The 15129-nt window shown below is 36.4% G+C and overlaps 2 protein-coding genes across 8 annotated transcripts in view; one reads left to right on the top strand and one right to left on the bottom strand.

Moving 5' to 3' along the window:
- The first annotated feature begins 74 nt into the window (after positions 1 to 74).
- Positions 75 to 6250, top strand: LOC107078397 (uncharacterized). Of its 3 annotated transcripts, none has more exons than XM_015355532.2 (8): positions 75 to 165; positions 1935 to 2092; positions 2279 to 2398; positions 2896 to 3006; positions 4471 to 4548; positions 5052 to 5177; positions 5450 to 5818; positions 6079 to 6250. In XM_015355532.2, the coding sequence occupies exons 2-8, from the start codon at positions 1949 to 1951 to the stop codon at positions 6157 to 6159; spliced, it is 1029 nt and encodes a 342-aa protein (XP_015211018.1). In that variant the 5' UTR covers positions 75 to 165; positions 1935 to 1948; the 3' UTR covers positions 6160 to 6250. The 3 variants fall into 3 exon arrangements, with proteins under 3 accessions (XP_015211018.1, XP_015211017.1, XP_015211016.1); XM_015355531.2 differs by lacking the exon at positions 75 to 165 and adding an exon at positions 604 to 1385; XM_015355530.2 differs by lacking the exon at positions 75 to 165 and adding an exon at positions 605 to 1351.
- Positions 5449 to 15129, bottom strand: part of gpsm2 (G protein signaling modulator 2) — a 23823-nt gene continuing 14142 nt past the window's right edge. For all 5 annotated transcript variants that reach the window (XM_015355522.2, XM_015355524.2, XM_015355523.2 and 2 more), the window contains 9 exons: positions 14868 to 14983; positions 14053 to 14208; positions 13433 to 13541; positions 12717 to 12846; positions 12495 to 12571; positions 12166 to 12342; positions 10459 to 10621; positions 9185 to 9405; positions 5449 to 8642 (listed from right to left, as the gene is read on the bottom strand). In XM_015355522.2, the coding sequence (XP_015211008.1) occupies positions 8475 to 8642; positions 9185 to 9405; positions 10459 to 10621; positions 12166 to 12342; positions 12495 to 12571; positions 12717 to 12846; positions 13433 to 13541; positions 14053 to 14208; positions 14868 to 14983 (1317 nt within the window). In that variant the 3' untranslated portion in view covers positions 5449 to 8474. The remainder of the gene's footprint in view (positions 8643 to 9184; positions 9406 to 10458; positions 10622 to 12165; positions 12343 to 12494; positions 12572 to 12716; positions 12847 to 13432; positions 13542 to 14052; positions 14209 to 14867; positions 14984 to 15129) is intronic.

Raw genomic sequence — 15129 nt, 5'->3', positions numbered from 1 at the left:
TATGCCACTTTTCTGGACACTTAAGTCAAAGCACTTTACAGGTAATGGGGACTTCCCTCCACCACCACCATTATGCAGCCCCCACCCAGATGATGCAACATCAGCCAAAGTGTGCCAGTATGCCCACCAATCAGCTAACAGTGGGAAGGAGAACAGAGTGATGAAGTAAGTTTGGGGGGATTATTAGGAGGCCATGACTGGTAAAGGCCAGGGGAGGAAATTTGGCCAGGACACTGGGGTAACAACCCTACTGAATATGTTGGAATAAAGACCCATGTCCATTGTAGATCAGTAGATCAGTCCAAATCAGTAGAAGTAAGAAGAATATACAAGAAAGTACTTAAAACTCTTGCATTTGTTTACTACAAAAAATTTTAAAATTAGCATTTTCATAAAATATTGCAATTTAAGTTGGTCATTATGCCATCCTCTTTTGCCACAGTGGGCACCTGAATGATTGAAAAGGGCAGAGCTAATGTCTTAGTCTAATAATTATTAGGGGGAAAAAATTAAAAATATATATAATAGTGTATGGTTAAATTTTTCAGAAGCTCAAAGACTTGTCAAAGTTTTTCAGCAAAAAAAGAGGACGTGCTGTGCAAAGTAATCCGTTGTATATCAAATATTCACCAAAACGGATAAATGCAACAATGGAATAAACTGACTATATCCCATTCATTAATTTTTCATGTATCAGGAGATATATAATCAAAGATAAACAGATATCATTTAAAATTTATTTAGTAAAAAAAATACATTACGATTTAAAACAGTACTGGGTTAATAGCTATTCTTGCGTTATCCAATGGATTGCTCAGGATTTAAATGACGTAACAAAAGCGCGCAAGATACGATCTCCATGTGCACACGCAGCCTGTCTAAATACACGTCCTGTACACATTGTAGCAACATGGTATTATGTTTAGTAATAAGATATCACATTGTTTTACTTAAAATATCAATATATATGAGTCGTTAAAACTAAGTTTCAGTCTCAATTGAATTTAGATTAAATAATATCTTTGGATACCGAGAAAATGATTTATATTTAAGTTGAATAAAGCTTTTTTTTTCAGTTTGATCAAATATGCAGTACTGTATATGTGATTGCTAGTATGTCTTTTAGCCGCAAATTCCTCGATGTCGTTTTTATTCCGCCGGACCGGTATTAAAAGAGTCCACAATGCTCTGCGAGTACTAAGGGAAGAAACCGAAAGCGAAAGGACGAGGAGGCTGAACTGAGCGAAGTGGTTTTTGATCGAGTTTGCAAGTTTATATGGTGGTAACGGTGCATCGTGACAGAAATCAAGGGAAAACAAGGAGTGCAATAAGGCATTATTTGCATTATAAGGTAACATTGTATCTGCAATGCATATCGTAGTACGGTAAATAAATGTTTTACACTCAATGAATGCATTGAGAAATACTGAGTATTGGCCACATATCTGTAGTATGTTTTTCTGGGTTTGTGACTTAGCTGAATCAGAATGGATCCTCTAACAGGATTTCCAGTGATACAATTGGATTTTTGTTCAGACTCTATAGGATTTTGCCTCTCACTCAGCAGCTTTCCGAGAAGTTACGAAATCAGGTCTTCCTAGACACATTCACTTGTAACCTGACAAAACAAGACCAGACATGCAGTTCTAGGGTAGAACTATAAAAAGTTTGGATTTGTTAGAATAAGACAAACTGACAAGCTGAAGATGTTGTAAAATACTTAGAGTAACTAGGCCGATATCTTTGTCAGGATACAAGCGGCAGGGAATCTCAGTGCTGTTAAGATCCCAGGACTGTATTCAAATATCTCGCCAGAGGCTAGGATTGTAAGAGATTACATGATACTTGTTTCACTGGTCCATGCTACACTTGACTGTGTTTTATGGCGGTATACTATGACAGCCTATGTTTTCATAAACGTGTATCTCTTTTAGTTTATGACGGGATAATGAGAGTGATTGTGATGATATGCGGACTGCTGGTGGCAGTGAACGGACAGGTCGAAGGTGATGAATGGATCGATCCCACTGACATGCTTAACTACGACTCTACTTCAAAAAGTATGAGAAAAGCAGACGAATCAAAAGAACATGTAAGTGAGTAATTAAGAAATTAACCCTCCTCAAACACACGCTTCAAAACACATTTTTTAAGAAAGAACCTAACATTTTTTCTATCATAAAGCACTAGAACAATTGTTTACTTGACGGCTTTAATGCGTTTTGTTAAATTTCTACACCGATGATTTTTTTAATTGAATGTATTTCTTTATTCACAGGATGACACTGCTGAAAATATTTGCATAAAAGACCATAAGGAGTGCAAGGATAAAACTAATCTGGTCATCCGTCCTAATCCATCTGCGTGCTGTCTGAAGCTATCCATTTTACAGCAACAGGTATGTACTGTAAATAGACATGTGGGGTTTACTGTATTTTTTAAATTTAATTTAAACAAACATTCTTGCACGTTTTAAACTATAACATGATAGAAGGAAATTAGTAACATAACGGATATTATGTTTTAAAAAATATTTGCGCATTGGATCATGCCAAAAGATCTTGCTTATACAGTATATGAAACGATAAAAATGTAGTTAAAGTACTGAAAATGAATGGACAAGGAGAACTATGCATAGGCTGCAATAGCAGAAGGTATCTCAGAGCTTTCAGATTGAAAGAGATTTGAGGAAAACTGGAACTGAACTGATTAAGATGTAGGTAACCACTCACTTAACAAGGTAAACTGTGAAAATCACTTGTAAAAAATGTCAAATGGATGATTTTATCAAGGATTAAAAAAGACGATTTAACACAGTTGTTGTCTATGTCGATATATCTAATTGACTGAGAGTGGGTTGTTAAATAAGATGAAGCTTTTCATTTGTTTCTTGAGGTTGAAGAGCTGAAAAACATAGCTGTAGATTTAAAGACAGCATCTGGCTACAACTCAGTCTTCGAAAGAAAGTTGGATGAACTGATAGAGAGCATCCAAAAGCTGGACTTCGTAAGTTGTCATGGATTTCCGTTTCTTTACAGTTAAGGTTCATTAGAATAATGTCTTTTTAAATAAAAGGATGTCATAATCAGAAATAATTCTTTTTCTTTAAAAAAAAGTTCTTGGTAAACTTTGCCTTACTGATTTTGCAAGGGACAAGAGACAATTTGTGAGACAATTATTAAATATTTTACTAAACACAGCGGTCTATCAAAATGTCATGATAAAGTGTAAACCTGATAACATGAATTGGATTGTGAAACAAAAGTATTGTTAAAAGATACAGTACTGGAACGCTAAAATCAACTGGCACTGTTTGTAAGAACAGGGGTGTTATCCCTAGTGTCCTGGCTGAATTCCTTTTCTGGATTAGCACAATCTGATTTCCTTCTATTTCCCTCCTAAATTCAAGCAGTGAAGTAATTTTGTGCATCTCCACCTCATCAAAAGTGCAGAGGGGCTGTTGGTGTATATTATCTGCTGCATGTCACCCAAGAGGCTGCTGCTCTTCAGAGGAGGATCAAGTTGGTCCCCTCCTAAAATAATAACAACAACGTTATTTTATATAGCACCTTTAAAGGTGGCTTCTCATAGTTCTGTACAGAATGACCAGAACAACAAAACACTATACACAAGGTATGCTCAATGAGAAATCACAGTGAGAGGAGAGAGTAGATGGGGGTACTGAATACAGTAGGAGCAGAGGGATAAAGAACAGAACCAGTTAAGGAAAGGCTCTTCTAAAGCAGAAAGTTTTGAGTCTAGATTTACTGCTGTGTTAATTGGCTTCTGGGAGAACTGGCCCTAGGTGTGAGTGTGTGCTTGTCTGAGTGTCTGCACTGTGGTGGACTGGCGTCCCATCCAGGGTGTACCCTGCCTTGCGCCCATTGCTTGCTAGGGTAGGCTCCAGCTTCTTTGCAACCCTGAATTGGAAGAAGCAGTTAGGAGGTGGATGTATGTTTATGAATAGAGTTTATGGCCATGTTTCAATAGGGAGCAATTTAAGTTAAGCAGAATATTCATTGCACAGTTCTATTTCACTTATTGTACAATATATTTATTATGTATGTTCCTGTTTTCATTTGCTTGGTGTGAAGAGAAGTGCAATTTCTTCCTTAAATTAAAAATGCAACAAATACTTATTCCAAGTTCCAATATACATATACTAGGTTCCAATTTAAATATACATTTGTTGTGTTTCTAATGCCTCTCGGTATATCCCCCAAGGTCTGGAATTATGGGGTTATTGGTGAAGTAGGTGAACACAGGTACAATAGTTACAGTACATATGATATGTATCGTACTTCAGAACCACACAGAGTGAAAAGAAAAGCTGTGAAATGGAAGCAAAAGGGGAGCACAAATATCAGCAAAGAAAAATACAATAATAACAAATGCATTTTCATATCAGAAGCAAAACAAGTGTTAAATATGATGGGAAAAGCTTAGTCATTTTTTTTTTCTCTGTACTAGCACCAGGAAGAAGACTATCACAGTACCTCATATGAATGGCTCTTAGTGTTTGCTGAGCAGTGTGAAAGAATTTTGTCAGTAAGTTTTATATCCCTTTTAGCATTTTTTCAAAATGCTAGACATTAAGTAAAACTGAAAATTGTTTTAATTGAATCTTGTAGAAGTAGACAAATGCAATACATAAAGTGAAACATTAATTGCATTACATTATGAAATACGTAATGCATTATGTAATACATAACATAGCATTTTAAGGTATTTCTAAATAAACATTTGGTAGTTATTGTAAAATATTGAGAAATCCTGAGTGTGTTTTGATATAAGGGTATGTTTTATATAAGTATAAATTTTGCACAAGTAGCGAAACCAGAAAGCCTCTGAAGTTAGTGTTAAACCTCTCTCAATGAAAACACAGAAGTGTTATAAGATTTTAGGATTAAAATATGTGATTACTTCACACGAAAAGCATACATACTGCTCCTCTTAATGCATGTCTAAATCAGGTCAAAACTGGTTTGAATTTAATAAGATGTTCTTAACTGTATAAATCAGACTGTCTTGGTTTTGATTTTTTCTTACAGACATGGAGTTCAACAGTTCTCACATTTGTTTGGGACTCATCAATACATAACATTTATCCCATTTTTACGGATATCCTGAAATGTTATGAATTCTGGGCCTTTCCTGCTTTTGTCACATCTTTATTGGTAGGTAAATTAAAAGACCAGGTGCTGTATATTATATTTATTGATGATAAAAGTAAGTCTATGGCAGTTTTAGAGAGGAAATATTCACCAGGTGCTGTATATTGTATTTATTGATGATAAAAGTAAGTCTGTGGCAGTTTTAGAGAGGAAATATTTTCATGTACAAATTATTTGTCCATACTGCTCTGGTGAACTCTATACAATTAATGCTATTCACGTACAAATCCACAATCCAGTGTGCACTTTCTACAATGTCTCATTCTTTTTCTCAGGCATTTGTTTGTATAAAACGTCTCTTTAGACGATGTCAAAGGCAGCTCTACCATCATCAGGAAAATGTGCCTCTTGAGCATGAAGCAGCCCAAAGCGTTCAAGCTGCTGATGAATATCGAGACAACCAAAACGGAGACCACTTGCCTCCTGCTGAAGAAAATCATCAAAGTATGGATCACACGTCCAACATGTCTGCTGAGAAAGCTGTTTGTGAAATACAAGATGAAAGGATTGATGGAGGGGAAGCTTCCTGTAGACGTTCTGGAGACCAACTGTCCAACAGCTCTTTCACCAAGACAGATGAGTCCAAGCAGACTGTTTCCCATTATGAAAGTACAGACCTGCCTCAGGGAGATGCAAATACTAATGTAAGTTTGTGCTTTTAAGAAAGGAGAATTTTTATTAGTCTTAAAGCTGCTTCTGAAATGCAGGGATTTCAATATCCAAAATGAAAGGGATCTTCAGCTGTTGTGGTGTCCTGTTTTTAGCCCAGTTTAAGCCATCAGACTAGTGACAAGACTCAAATATTTTGCAGGAAAGAAGTCTAGAATTTTATCAAATTTGTATTTTAATTGGAGGTGTACCCTTACAACTTTTTACTGGAGGATCTCCGTTTTCTTTTTTGCAGGTTTCAAAATATCCACCCGACGGTATTCAAGATGATGGATTCACAAAGTCACCCGTACCAGAAACACAGCCTTTCATATAATAATATACATAATTTAATTTGATACTGTTTGTACAGATTATATATTGGTACATTTCACAAATGTATATAAAGGAAACGTTTTATACCTTCATATTTGGTGTCATTAGTATTGCCTGTTTCCTCAGCAATCTTACACCAAGTTCCATTGGCCACTTAGAGATGCACCTTAGCCAGACCATCTGTCTTAAGGCTGGTTCCACTTGCAAATCTTAACATGGTATTATCTTATTTTTTAACAAAAAGCCCACGTCAAAGCCAGCAGTTTAATTGCAATACTAGCATAATAAAATGTAAAAACTAGAGGCACTGAAATCTTTACAAATACAAAGGTACATTTGATGGCTGTGTGGATATTCATTTACTACTTTGTTCATTCTGTAATAGTCATGTTTCAAAAAGCCTGTGTAAAGGCACTTTAACAATCCAGATCTACAATATCATACTGTACCTTACTTTCACCACAGTGTAGTTCCCTCTCCCCATTTCAAGGCTCATGAACCTTAGACTATGGCTCTTGCCCTTTTTGCAATGGGAAGAGTGTTTTAATCGATTTAAGCATGGGGAAGGGATTTACAACCTCCTTTTAGCAGTGCTATAATTTGCTCTGGCTCTTGGTGCAAAACATGAAGGATCTGTGTATGCTACCACACCGTCACAAACAGAAAATCTGGCAGCTTCTAAACTAGGCAAAACCAGCCAAGTTTGCCCTCAAAATGTACACTTCTAGACCAATGGTTGAAAAAGATTTTAAATTATATGGAATAAATGAAAGCTACTCCATCTAAGGTTATGGAAACTGTAATTAGAACTAAACTGGAGGATCATCTGTATGGCAATACTTGTAACTTATAAGAACAAGAACAGAAAGAGACAGAAAAATTAGGTGGCTTGGTATAATTTTCAGAAGGCTTTTGATGAAGTTAATCTGTTATGAGAAATACTGAAATTACACATGGTAGGTATTCAAAGAAATGCATAGAATTAGATAAAGATCTAATACAAAGCAATAGAGCGACTGCTCAAATTGATTTAACAGACAGTAACTACTAGCTCTATTAGAAGCTGAAGACCATCCCTGCTTTTAATTTATAATTAAATTCTGCTATAGTTTGTAATTATAGTACTTCACATTTGTAGATCTTACCCCAATAGAAGGATCAGCAAATGCACCAAGGTGAAGAAAATTCAGAAGGACTGACAACATTTAAACCAAATGCAAACACCTGGCAGATGACACAATGCAGGTACGGTCTACATGCAGGCAATAAAAAAAGTAAAATGAGGAAAAAAAATCAAGCTAGAAGAAGTGACTTATAAAAAGATGGTTGTTTATGTTGACATTTTCATCTTCTAAAAAATGCAGGGAAACATCAAATAAAACAACATAAGTTCTCCATACATCTTACAAATTGTGAAAATGTACATTTTTTAATGTTATGTTAGAGCTTTACTGTGCACTAATATGACCATTTAAAATTACTGGCCACAATTTTGGTCACCATGTTACAATATACATATTCCTGCTCTAAAAGCAATCCAGAGACCCAGAGGGACTAGGTGTATTCCCGAGCTTAAAGGAGTGTCCTACTGACAGTTTAATAGAACTAAATCTGTTAAATCTTGAACATAACTGTAGATGATTACATGGGGGACAATGCCAATACCCTAGCATACCAAAATTAGTTACATGGGCCAAAAGGCCTCTTATTTCTAATCTTTGTCCTCAAAAGACAAGAAGTCCAAAAGGAAATTAAATATAGGCAAGATTAAAAACATTTAAAATTACTACACCAAAATTACATAGTGCTGAAAAATGAGGTTTATTCCTCAAATAATTAAAATTCAATAGGTATAAAAGAGTACCAGGTGGTCTATTTTTTAATTTTACATTGCCTGCCCTCCCTCATTCCACCCCCCTCCCCCCCCAAAAAAGGCAATTTACATCTAGGGGTATTTACACAGCACAAAGCAAAAATTGAACTAAATGGCAGTTAGCAAGAGACTGGTGTGGTTTATAAAGTTTGCAGTTTATGCAGTCTGCGTTCTAGACAAACATTCTGGAAACAAAAATGCTGTTCTGTGCAGTATTAAAGTTTTCAAATGTCCATAAATTTTACAAAAGATACAGTCTTGTTTTTGCTGCAGTAACATTCAGTAGGCATTTATGCTGTTCCTCTTCTGATGCGAGGCAGTGCATAGATTCCCTGAAGAATAAGTAAACATTCCCTACCTGTGATTAAACTGTTCGTTTACTGTATTTTCCATCGCATGAAGTGCATACAAAATTCACTTATGAGCTTTTGCGACACGCTGTCTTAGTTGGAACTGGGTCGCTTTGTGCTAGATGGTAAGGTCACCCGTTGCTCGTCCATACGTTTCGCCTGTGATCTCATGATCAGACTGAAAAAGTCTTCATCCGGGACTGTTGGACCCTTGGCTGCTGGAGGAGGTGGGGCACACCTTTGATCATCCAGTCTTGAGCCCTGTGGAAGGAAAAAATATGAACGGCTTTTGTCACGTGCAATATGTGCCCTTAAGCTTGGCGATCACGACTTCTAAACCAAGGTATCTGAGGTTATAAAGAATATTCTTTTTTATGATTCTTTAACATGAACCATTACCAGCCGTGTTCCTTTTATAGACCTGCAGGAATTCTGTGCTCGTTTTGCAAACAAACTCCAGAGCATTTGAGCTACTGCTAGATCTATAATAATAATCTCTAATATGTAGAAATAATGCTTAGAGAATGCTTAGAGAACAAATGCTGCTGTTCTAAAAAGAGCGAATACAAATGAGAGGTTATCAGGTTCATCAAGTCCACGTGTGCATTTATCTAAAACGTTTATTATCGCTATCCGTTTAAACGACAGGCTCTTATCATAACAGTATAGTACAATAAGGCAGACGATTGAATGAAACCAAATAAACATAAAAGTCTTGATAATATGTCCTTAGGCATCACTGTTTTGTAGTTAAATCTCCATTAATGCCCCAGGAGTTCTTACCAAATTCAAAGAACTCCTACCTGGCACTTGACTAGCATGTCAAAAAAATCTTCATCCGGCTCTTTGTTGTCTGCATTAGCCATTAGATGGCTGAGTACAGACTGGCTGTTTTGCTGGTTGATTCGAAGGCCAGGGAAGTTGCCAACACTTGCTCGCTGGTCATCTAACCGCCTGCTCTGAGAGCTTGCCAGCAGGTCTAGGAACTGATCAGTGTGAGGTGAGACAACTGACACTGAATGTGCTGGGGAAACAAAAATGTAAACGTTTTGCATTTAGAAGAAAGTTTTTTTTTTTAAACTTAACATTTTATTCTGTATTCTATACCTCAGCTACAGGTCATAAAGTGTGTTTTCACAACTGCTTTAAGAAAAATTCTAAGTCTAAGGTACAATGGGGAACACCTGGCTAGTGTCAACATTTCCAGCTTCAATGCACAGGGATGTTTGCTAAAATGCAGTGGTTCCAGATTTAGTGATCAAAGCAATCATAAGGTTTACCTTAGTTAATTAAGTTCTGGGAAAATAATTAATTATTGATCAACAGTCCAGGAAGACCGCAGATAACCAACAAGCAGGTACAGAAAAGTGGAGGAGGGAGAGAGGGTAAAGAAAGGCAAGAGATAGAGGGCAGGAGCTCCTTGTTCTAGATCACCCTGAAAGATCAGATTGGAGTTTGATATTCTGTGGTTTTTAGGGAACTCTTGATTTCCTGTTTAAAGAATCACTCCATTAAAAACTACCTCTCCTGTTTAGAGTGTGAATTTTAAGAATAGAGATAGGTTCCCATTCATTTGGTAGTATCCGAGTTTACAGAAAGGGAGAGATTAAACCACAGGTTGTTTTCCATTAAGTTCAGAAGGCAGCTTATCTCTTCCTTTGGCCTTTGTAGGCATTATTCAAGAGTCAAACACTTGGTAGCTATCTGGGGTTTTTCTCAGTGGTTAGGACATAAGGCCTCTGGGATGCCTCATTTGAAACTTTGTTTGTTTTTTTAGTGTATGTATTGTCACTGGCAATAAAGTCAGTGTGGTTGAATTATTACTTTTCACCACGGCAGTGCCAAAGATAAAGATACCAACCGCTCGGGTATATTCTTGCCTTTGGCAAAAATCTTTACAATTTGTGGAGGTTATGATTATTTATTTTACTTGTTGATTTATTTGCCAAGTCATTTCCCGATATTCTGATGATACCCCAATTTCTAAGAATATATTTCAAATACAAGAGTTTTGTCCTTTAAACAGTAACACGAATACAAAAGCCTTTTAACAGAGAGGCTATTACAGTAAACTTACATTTCTTCATTGCTCTGGGGGGGGTGGAGGAGGTCGCTGATGGCACCGACAGTCTGCTCTTGCTGTCCTCTATAGAACACCTCTGGTCATCCATTCGGTTGCTCTGGAATCGACTGAGCAGGTCAAAGAATCCCTCGTCTCCAAGCATGTCAGGACTAACTCTCTGTAACACATACAGTATGCAAACATGAGGTAGCACTGTTAAACTGTTCAGCAAATATCTCTATGACCTAATAAACTGTCATCACGGTGTTTAGATGCATAGCTTATGATACTGTAAATCTGTCAAGGAAGTAAGTAGATTAAATCAGTTTCTTAATGCCCATTTTAGAAACGTGTCTGCAGACTCAAGACACTTAACTGCTAATAAAAAAAAAAATGCTGGAGCACTGAATTTTAATACATGGACCTACAAGGTTGGAGGCACAATTAATGATGAAACAATTCAGATGTATTTTGTTTGAGCTAAACAAAAGAGCAAAATGATTGAGTCAAAATATTAGACACTATTTGGCATATCTGTGCATTTTACATTATTTGTACTAGGATGTTGCCTGATCTTTGATAGTCGTTCGGCAGCAGACAGACACACTTGCTGACTAGCAAATTAGCCCATACAGTCACAAATCAGGATAAAACACTAGCTCAGCTTACATAAAACTAATAGTTTAAATACTAAAAATAAGCGATTTGAGAAGCTAGAAAAGTTAAATCAATAAGACATTCTCAGTTCAACTAGGTTATAAAACATATTAAAACAATTTGAAATAAAGTGGTCACTTTTAGAGACAAAGTATCCAATTATCCTATGAGAGTACAGCTTGTTACTACACTTTACATTCTGCTTTATGGTTTAAGTTTAAGAATTTCCGAGAAACAAATACTCATATATTCATATATTAAACCCCAAACAAATTCATATATAGGTTATAAGGAAAAAATCCTACAAGGTTACCTCCATGTTCCATGCCTCCATATACAGGCTTTCCTGAAACTAAGATTGTTTCAACCCTATCTAGTGAATGATTGGTCTTGTGTTAAATTACTGAACCTTCCATTAATCAGGAATGATGAAGAGCATGTCAGATTAATTATGCAATCACATATAAACTGAACCAAGGGAATCACCACTGAAGAACACGCTCTGTGGTACGTGCAACTCCGAAAGTGCTTTTATAGAGAGGTGCTTAAGCAAGAAAGCAACACCCATAACCCTGTCTACATTTAAATCTGAAATAGAACTGAAAGGAACAGACAGCTTCCCTTTACATCTATAATAAACACGAGTTCTGTTTTTCTGTTGTATGCTAAACCACCAGCATTTAATACAAAGTTTAGCTGGCCCCTGCACTATAGTGACAGCTAGCATAGCTCTTGCACAATATATATTAATTACATTAGATTACAATGAAAAATCAGGTGTTATGATCAGGTGGAAACTGTAAAAGGTTACAATTCACAATTAATATTTAAGTTGTTTATTACACATTTAAGTATATACGTTATGTTACAGTTTCTAGTATAGACAAAATAGAATAATATGTTTTAGGTATAGTTTAATTTAAAAAAACTGACAAGAATAGTCTGAGATTCAAAATCTAATCAATTTCTGAATAAGGAGTTGGTATTTGATTAGACTGCCCTTTCAGTACATTATGCAGAATTATACATAATACAAAATGAATGCTAAAAGGTATCAGTGCTTGCCTTTTGAGAAGCCTGCTCCTGGACATCAGCGCTCTCGAGTGTGTTACTGGTATCCTGTAGAACTTTAGTAGAGGAGCCGTTATTTTTGTGCTTCTTGCCTTTCAGAAAGAAAAGCTTGGACTTTGCCAGGAGTGGTTTCTGCTGTTTTGTAAGCATTTCACTGTTCCAGTTTTGACCCTTTGAGAAATGAAAGAAGCTCCATTTTAATTTACATTGCAAAAAAAAAATACATGCACTTTAAATCTCTCAAAAATGTTATTTTGATTTTAGAAAGTGAAACTAGTGTCCTGTTAAGTATCTGAATAGGCCACAGAAAAAAAAGTCTGTACCTTGACTTTATCAGGTGTGAGTTTCATCAGCTCCATGTTCTCCATACTGTGACGCCTGCCCACCCTTGGCCGTGCTCCTGCAAAAGAGAACGTTCATATTTGAGTCTCTGTAAAGAAAAGGCTTTAGCTTTTTAAAAATTTACAAAGTTAAAACAAATATCTTTCATACAAATACTGCAAATACTACAATACACAAATCAGAACGTGTGGGCTGGGCTTTACCATGCAAGTTGTAATCAATCTCGTGGTTTTCCGATAGAACTGAATTATTTGTGCTGTAACTCAAACCCAGGACCATCTGGAGATCAGAGACGTTCATTCTGGCTGTGAGCTCACCACTTCTGTCGCCAGTCTGTACAGAGAGAAGAAAAAAAGTTAATGAAAATAAATGTCCAAATATGGTTTTGGGAAATCTTTTAAAACATTTAAAAAACAAGAGCCTTCCTTGAAATCTTTTTAGATTTCACATCTCAAAGGCCAGAAGAAGGGTGCTAACAGGTTAGGTTTTTAATTTTTCCTTTTCTTGTTAGAAATCCATTGAATGCAGAATTTCATTGAATTTCACACCTCTCCTGAGTGTTCCTCAAACATGCACGAGCAAGAATGAGGTTACACTGCCCAGAACAAGACGTGCATCACAGATAAGTGGAGAAACCTCATCAACAGCACAGCAAGCCTACAACCTTCTGGAAGTTCACAAATGTCAAAGTACTGTAGATCTCAAAGCTGAGATGGCCACAACAATTAATCTCAGCCGCTTGTACACTGATATTTAGAGTCCTATTCACAGTTTTCTAGCAAGGCTTAAACTTTCAATATGTGGATTATAAAATTCAACCTGCCCTAGGAGAAGCATATTTACCGATCAAGCCACTCTGGTGTCCCTAGAACTGAAAGTATAGAACATAAACACCATCAAATAAAGTACATCAACCTACCTCTTTTGAGATTTCCAGATGTTTTTCTGCAAAGTGCATAGCTTGATCATGATTCCCCAGTGCAGTGTAGGCATTTCCTAAACTCCAGCATGCCCGCCCCTCCCCAATTCTGCAGTGAAGGAAGACACAATGAAAATGCACATCATGAATGGTTCCATTAAAATACCAAATTGAAAACATTGAAACATAAGCAGAAAATTTCAAAATAACTTATGTTTGACATATTAAAAAACAGTGCATTAGGCTTTCAGAGGTTCGTCAGTATCAAATATTTATCAGTATGGAGTAGGAAACGTAGGTACTGTAAAAGCAATTTGCCAAGCAAGAATCTTCTTATGAGGCCCCGACAATTTGACAAGAAATGAAGTAGCTCTCATTTAACTTGTCTAACATTTCAATTTATAAGACAAAGATTAAATGGGATTTAGATTTTCTAGTGTTATCTTATTTTTAGGCTGGGAACATTTGAAAAATACAAATTCGGAAAATGAAAAATATGTTAACATGAAAGAAACAAGCCTGCTTCTCAGTATTTCATTGTCAGTCACCAGTTAAAGTAAAACCGGATGCACGCTATGAGTAATCCAAGCACTGATAATCTAACACAGATGCACACGGACCTGTCATTCAAATCTTGGGCAATAATGAGGTGTTTAAGGTGGTAGTCTATTGCCCTCTCGTAGTCCTGCAGCAGGGTGTAAGTGTTTCCGAGACTGTAACACGCCTGGGCTTCAACAGCCCTGTCCTTCAGCTGTCGAGCCAGTTGTAGTGTTCTCCTACAAGTAATGATGAGAGCAAATAAATGATGAGAGCGACAAAGATAATAAGCACCATCCTAGCTTTACAAGTGCCCTGCTAACAGCTTTTGTAACTACTATTATCTACCAAGTAGGGCTGGGCGATATGGCCAAAAACATTATCACGATAAATATTTTCATATCAGTCGATATCGATAATTATCACGATAAATGTCAAATCATTATTTCTTTCAAGTTTAAAGGCAGAGTTTTTTCTCCTGAGTGAAAGTTGAAGAGAAACCAGACAGTTAATTGGTAAATTAAACAACTTTTTATTTTAAGAACACAACAAACACTTGCCAAACAGCAGAAACATTAAACAAATCTGTTAGCTGCCCGGTCTGCAACACGCACACACACTCGCGCAGTATTTTGTACGCATGCGCATATTATGGCGAAGCATAAACATATATCGAACATTTATCGAACTTTTGTTAAAATTATATCGAGGAAAATTATATCGCGATAATTATCGTTATCGAATTATCGCCCAGCTCTACTACCAAGCAAAGTAAAACAATTTGTCTACATTATTAATACTCAGTTATAAGAATTAACATGGAGTAGCTTTCCTAATTCTGTACATACTAACTTCAGACAGAAAAACATCTGAAAAGACGGGGATCCAAGTTACTTACTTGTAATGTTCAGCTGCAAGTGAAAATTCCCCAAGAAAAATATACGCATTTCCCAGGTTACAATAAGCCCTTCTTTCGGCTGCTTTGTCACCAAACTCCTTGGCGATCAGAAGTCGCTACAAAAAAGGAAAATGAGGAAAAATGTGGAAAGCGTTTAAACTAAGCAAAAATTCCCATCAGTTTTAATACAACTCTAGCTGCTGTATGCAACTAAAACTAACCACACCTCAGCTGTCAGACCGAGATAATCAATAATCAATAA

This window comes from Lepisosteus oculatus, chromosome 9 (assembly GCF_040954835.1).
Source record: "Lepisosteus oculatus isolate fLepOcu1 chromosome 9, fLepOcu1.hap2, whole genome shotgun sequence".
NCBI classification, from domain to species: Eukaryota; Metazoa; Chordata; class Actinopteri; order Semionotiformes; family Lepisosteidae; genus Lepisosteus; species Lepisosteus oculatus.
Note: the sequence above shows the minus strand (reverse complement) of the source record. Positions and strands in the feature narration are given on the sequence as shown.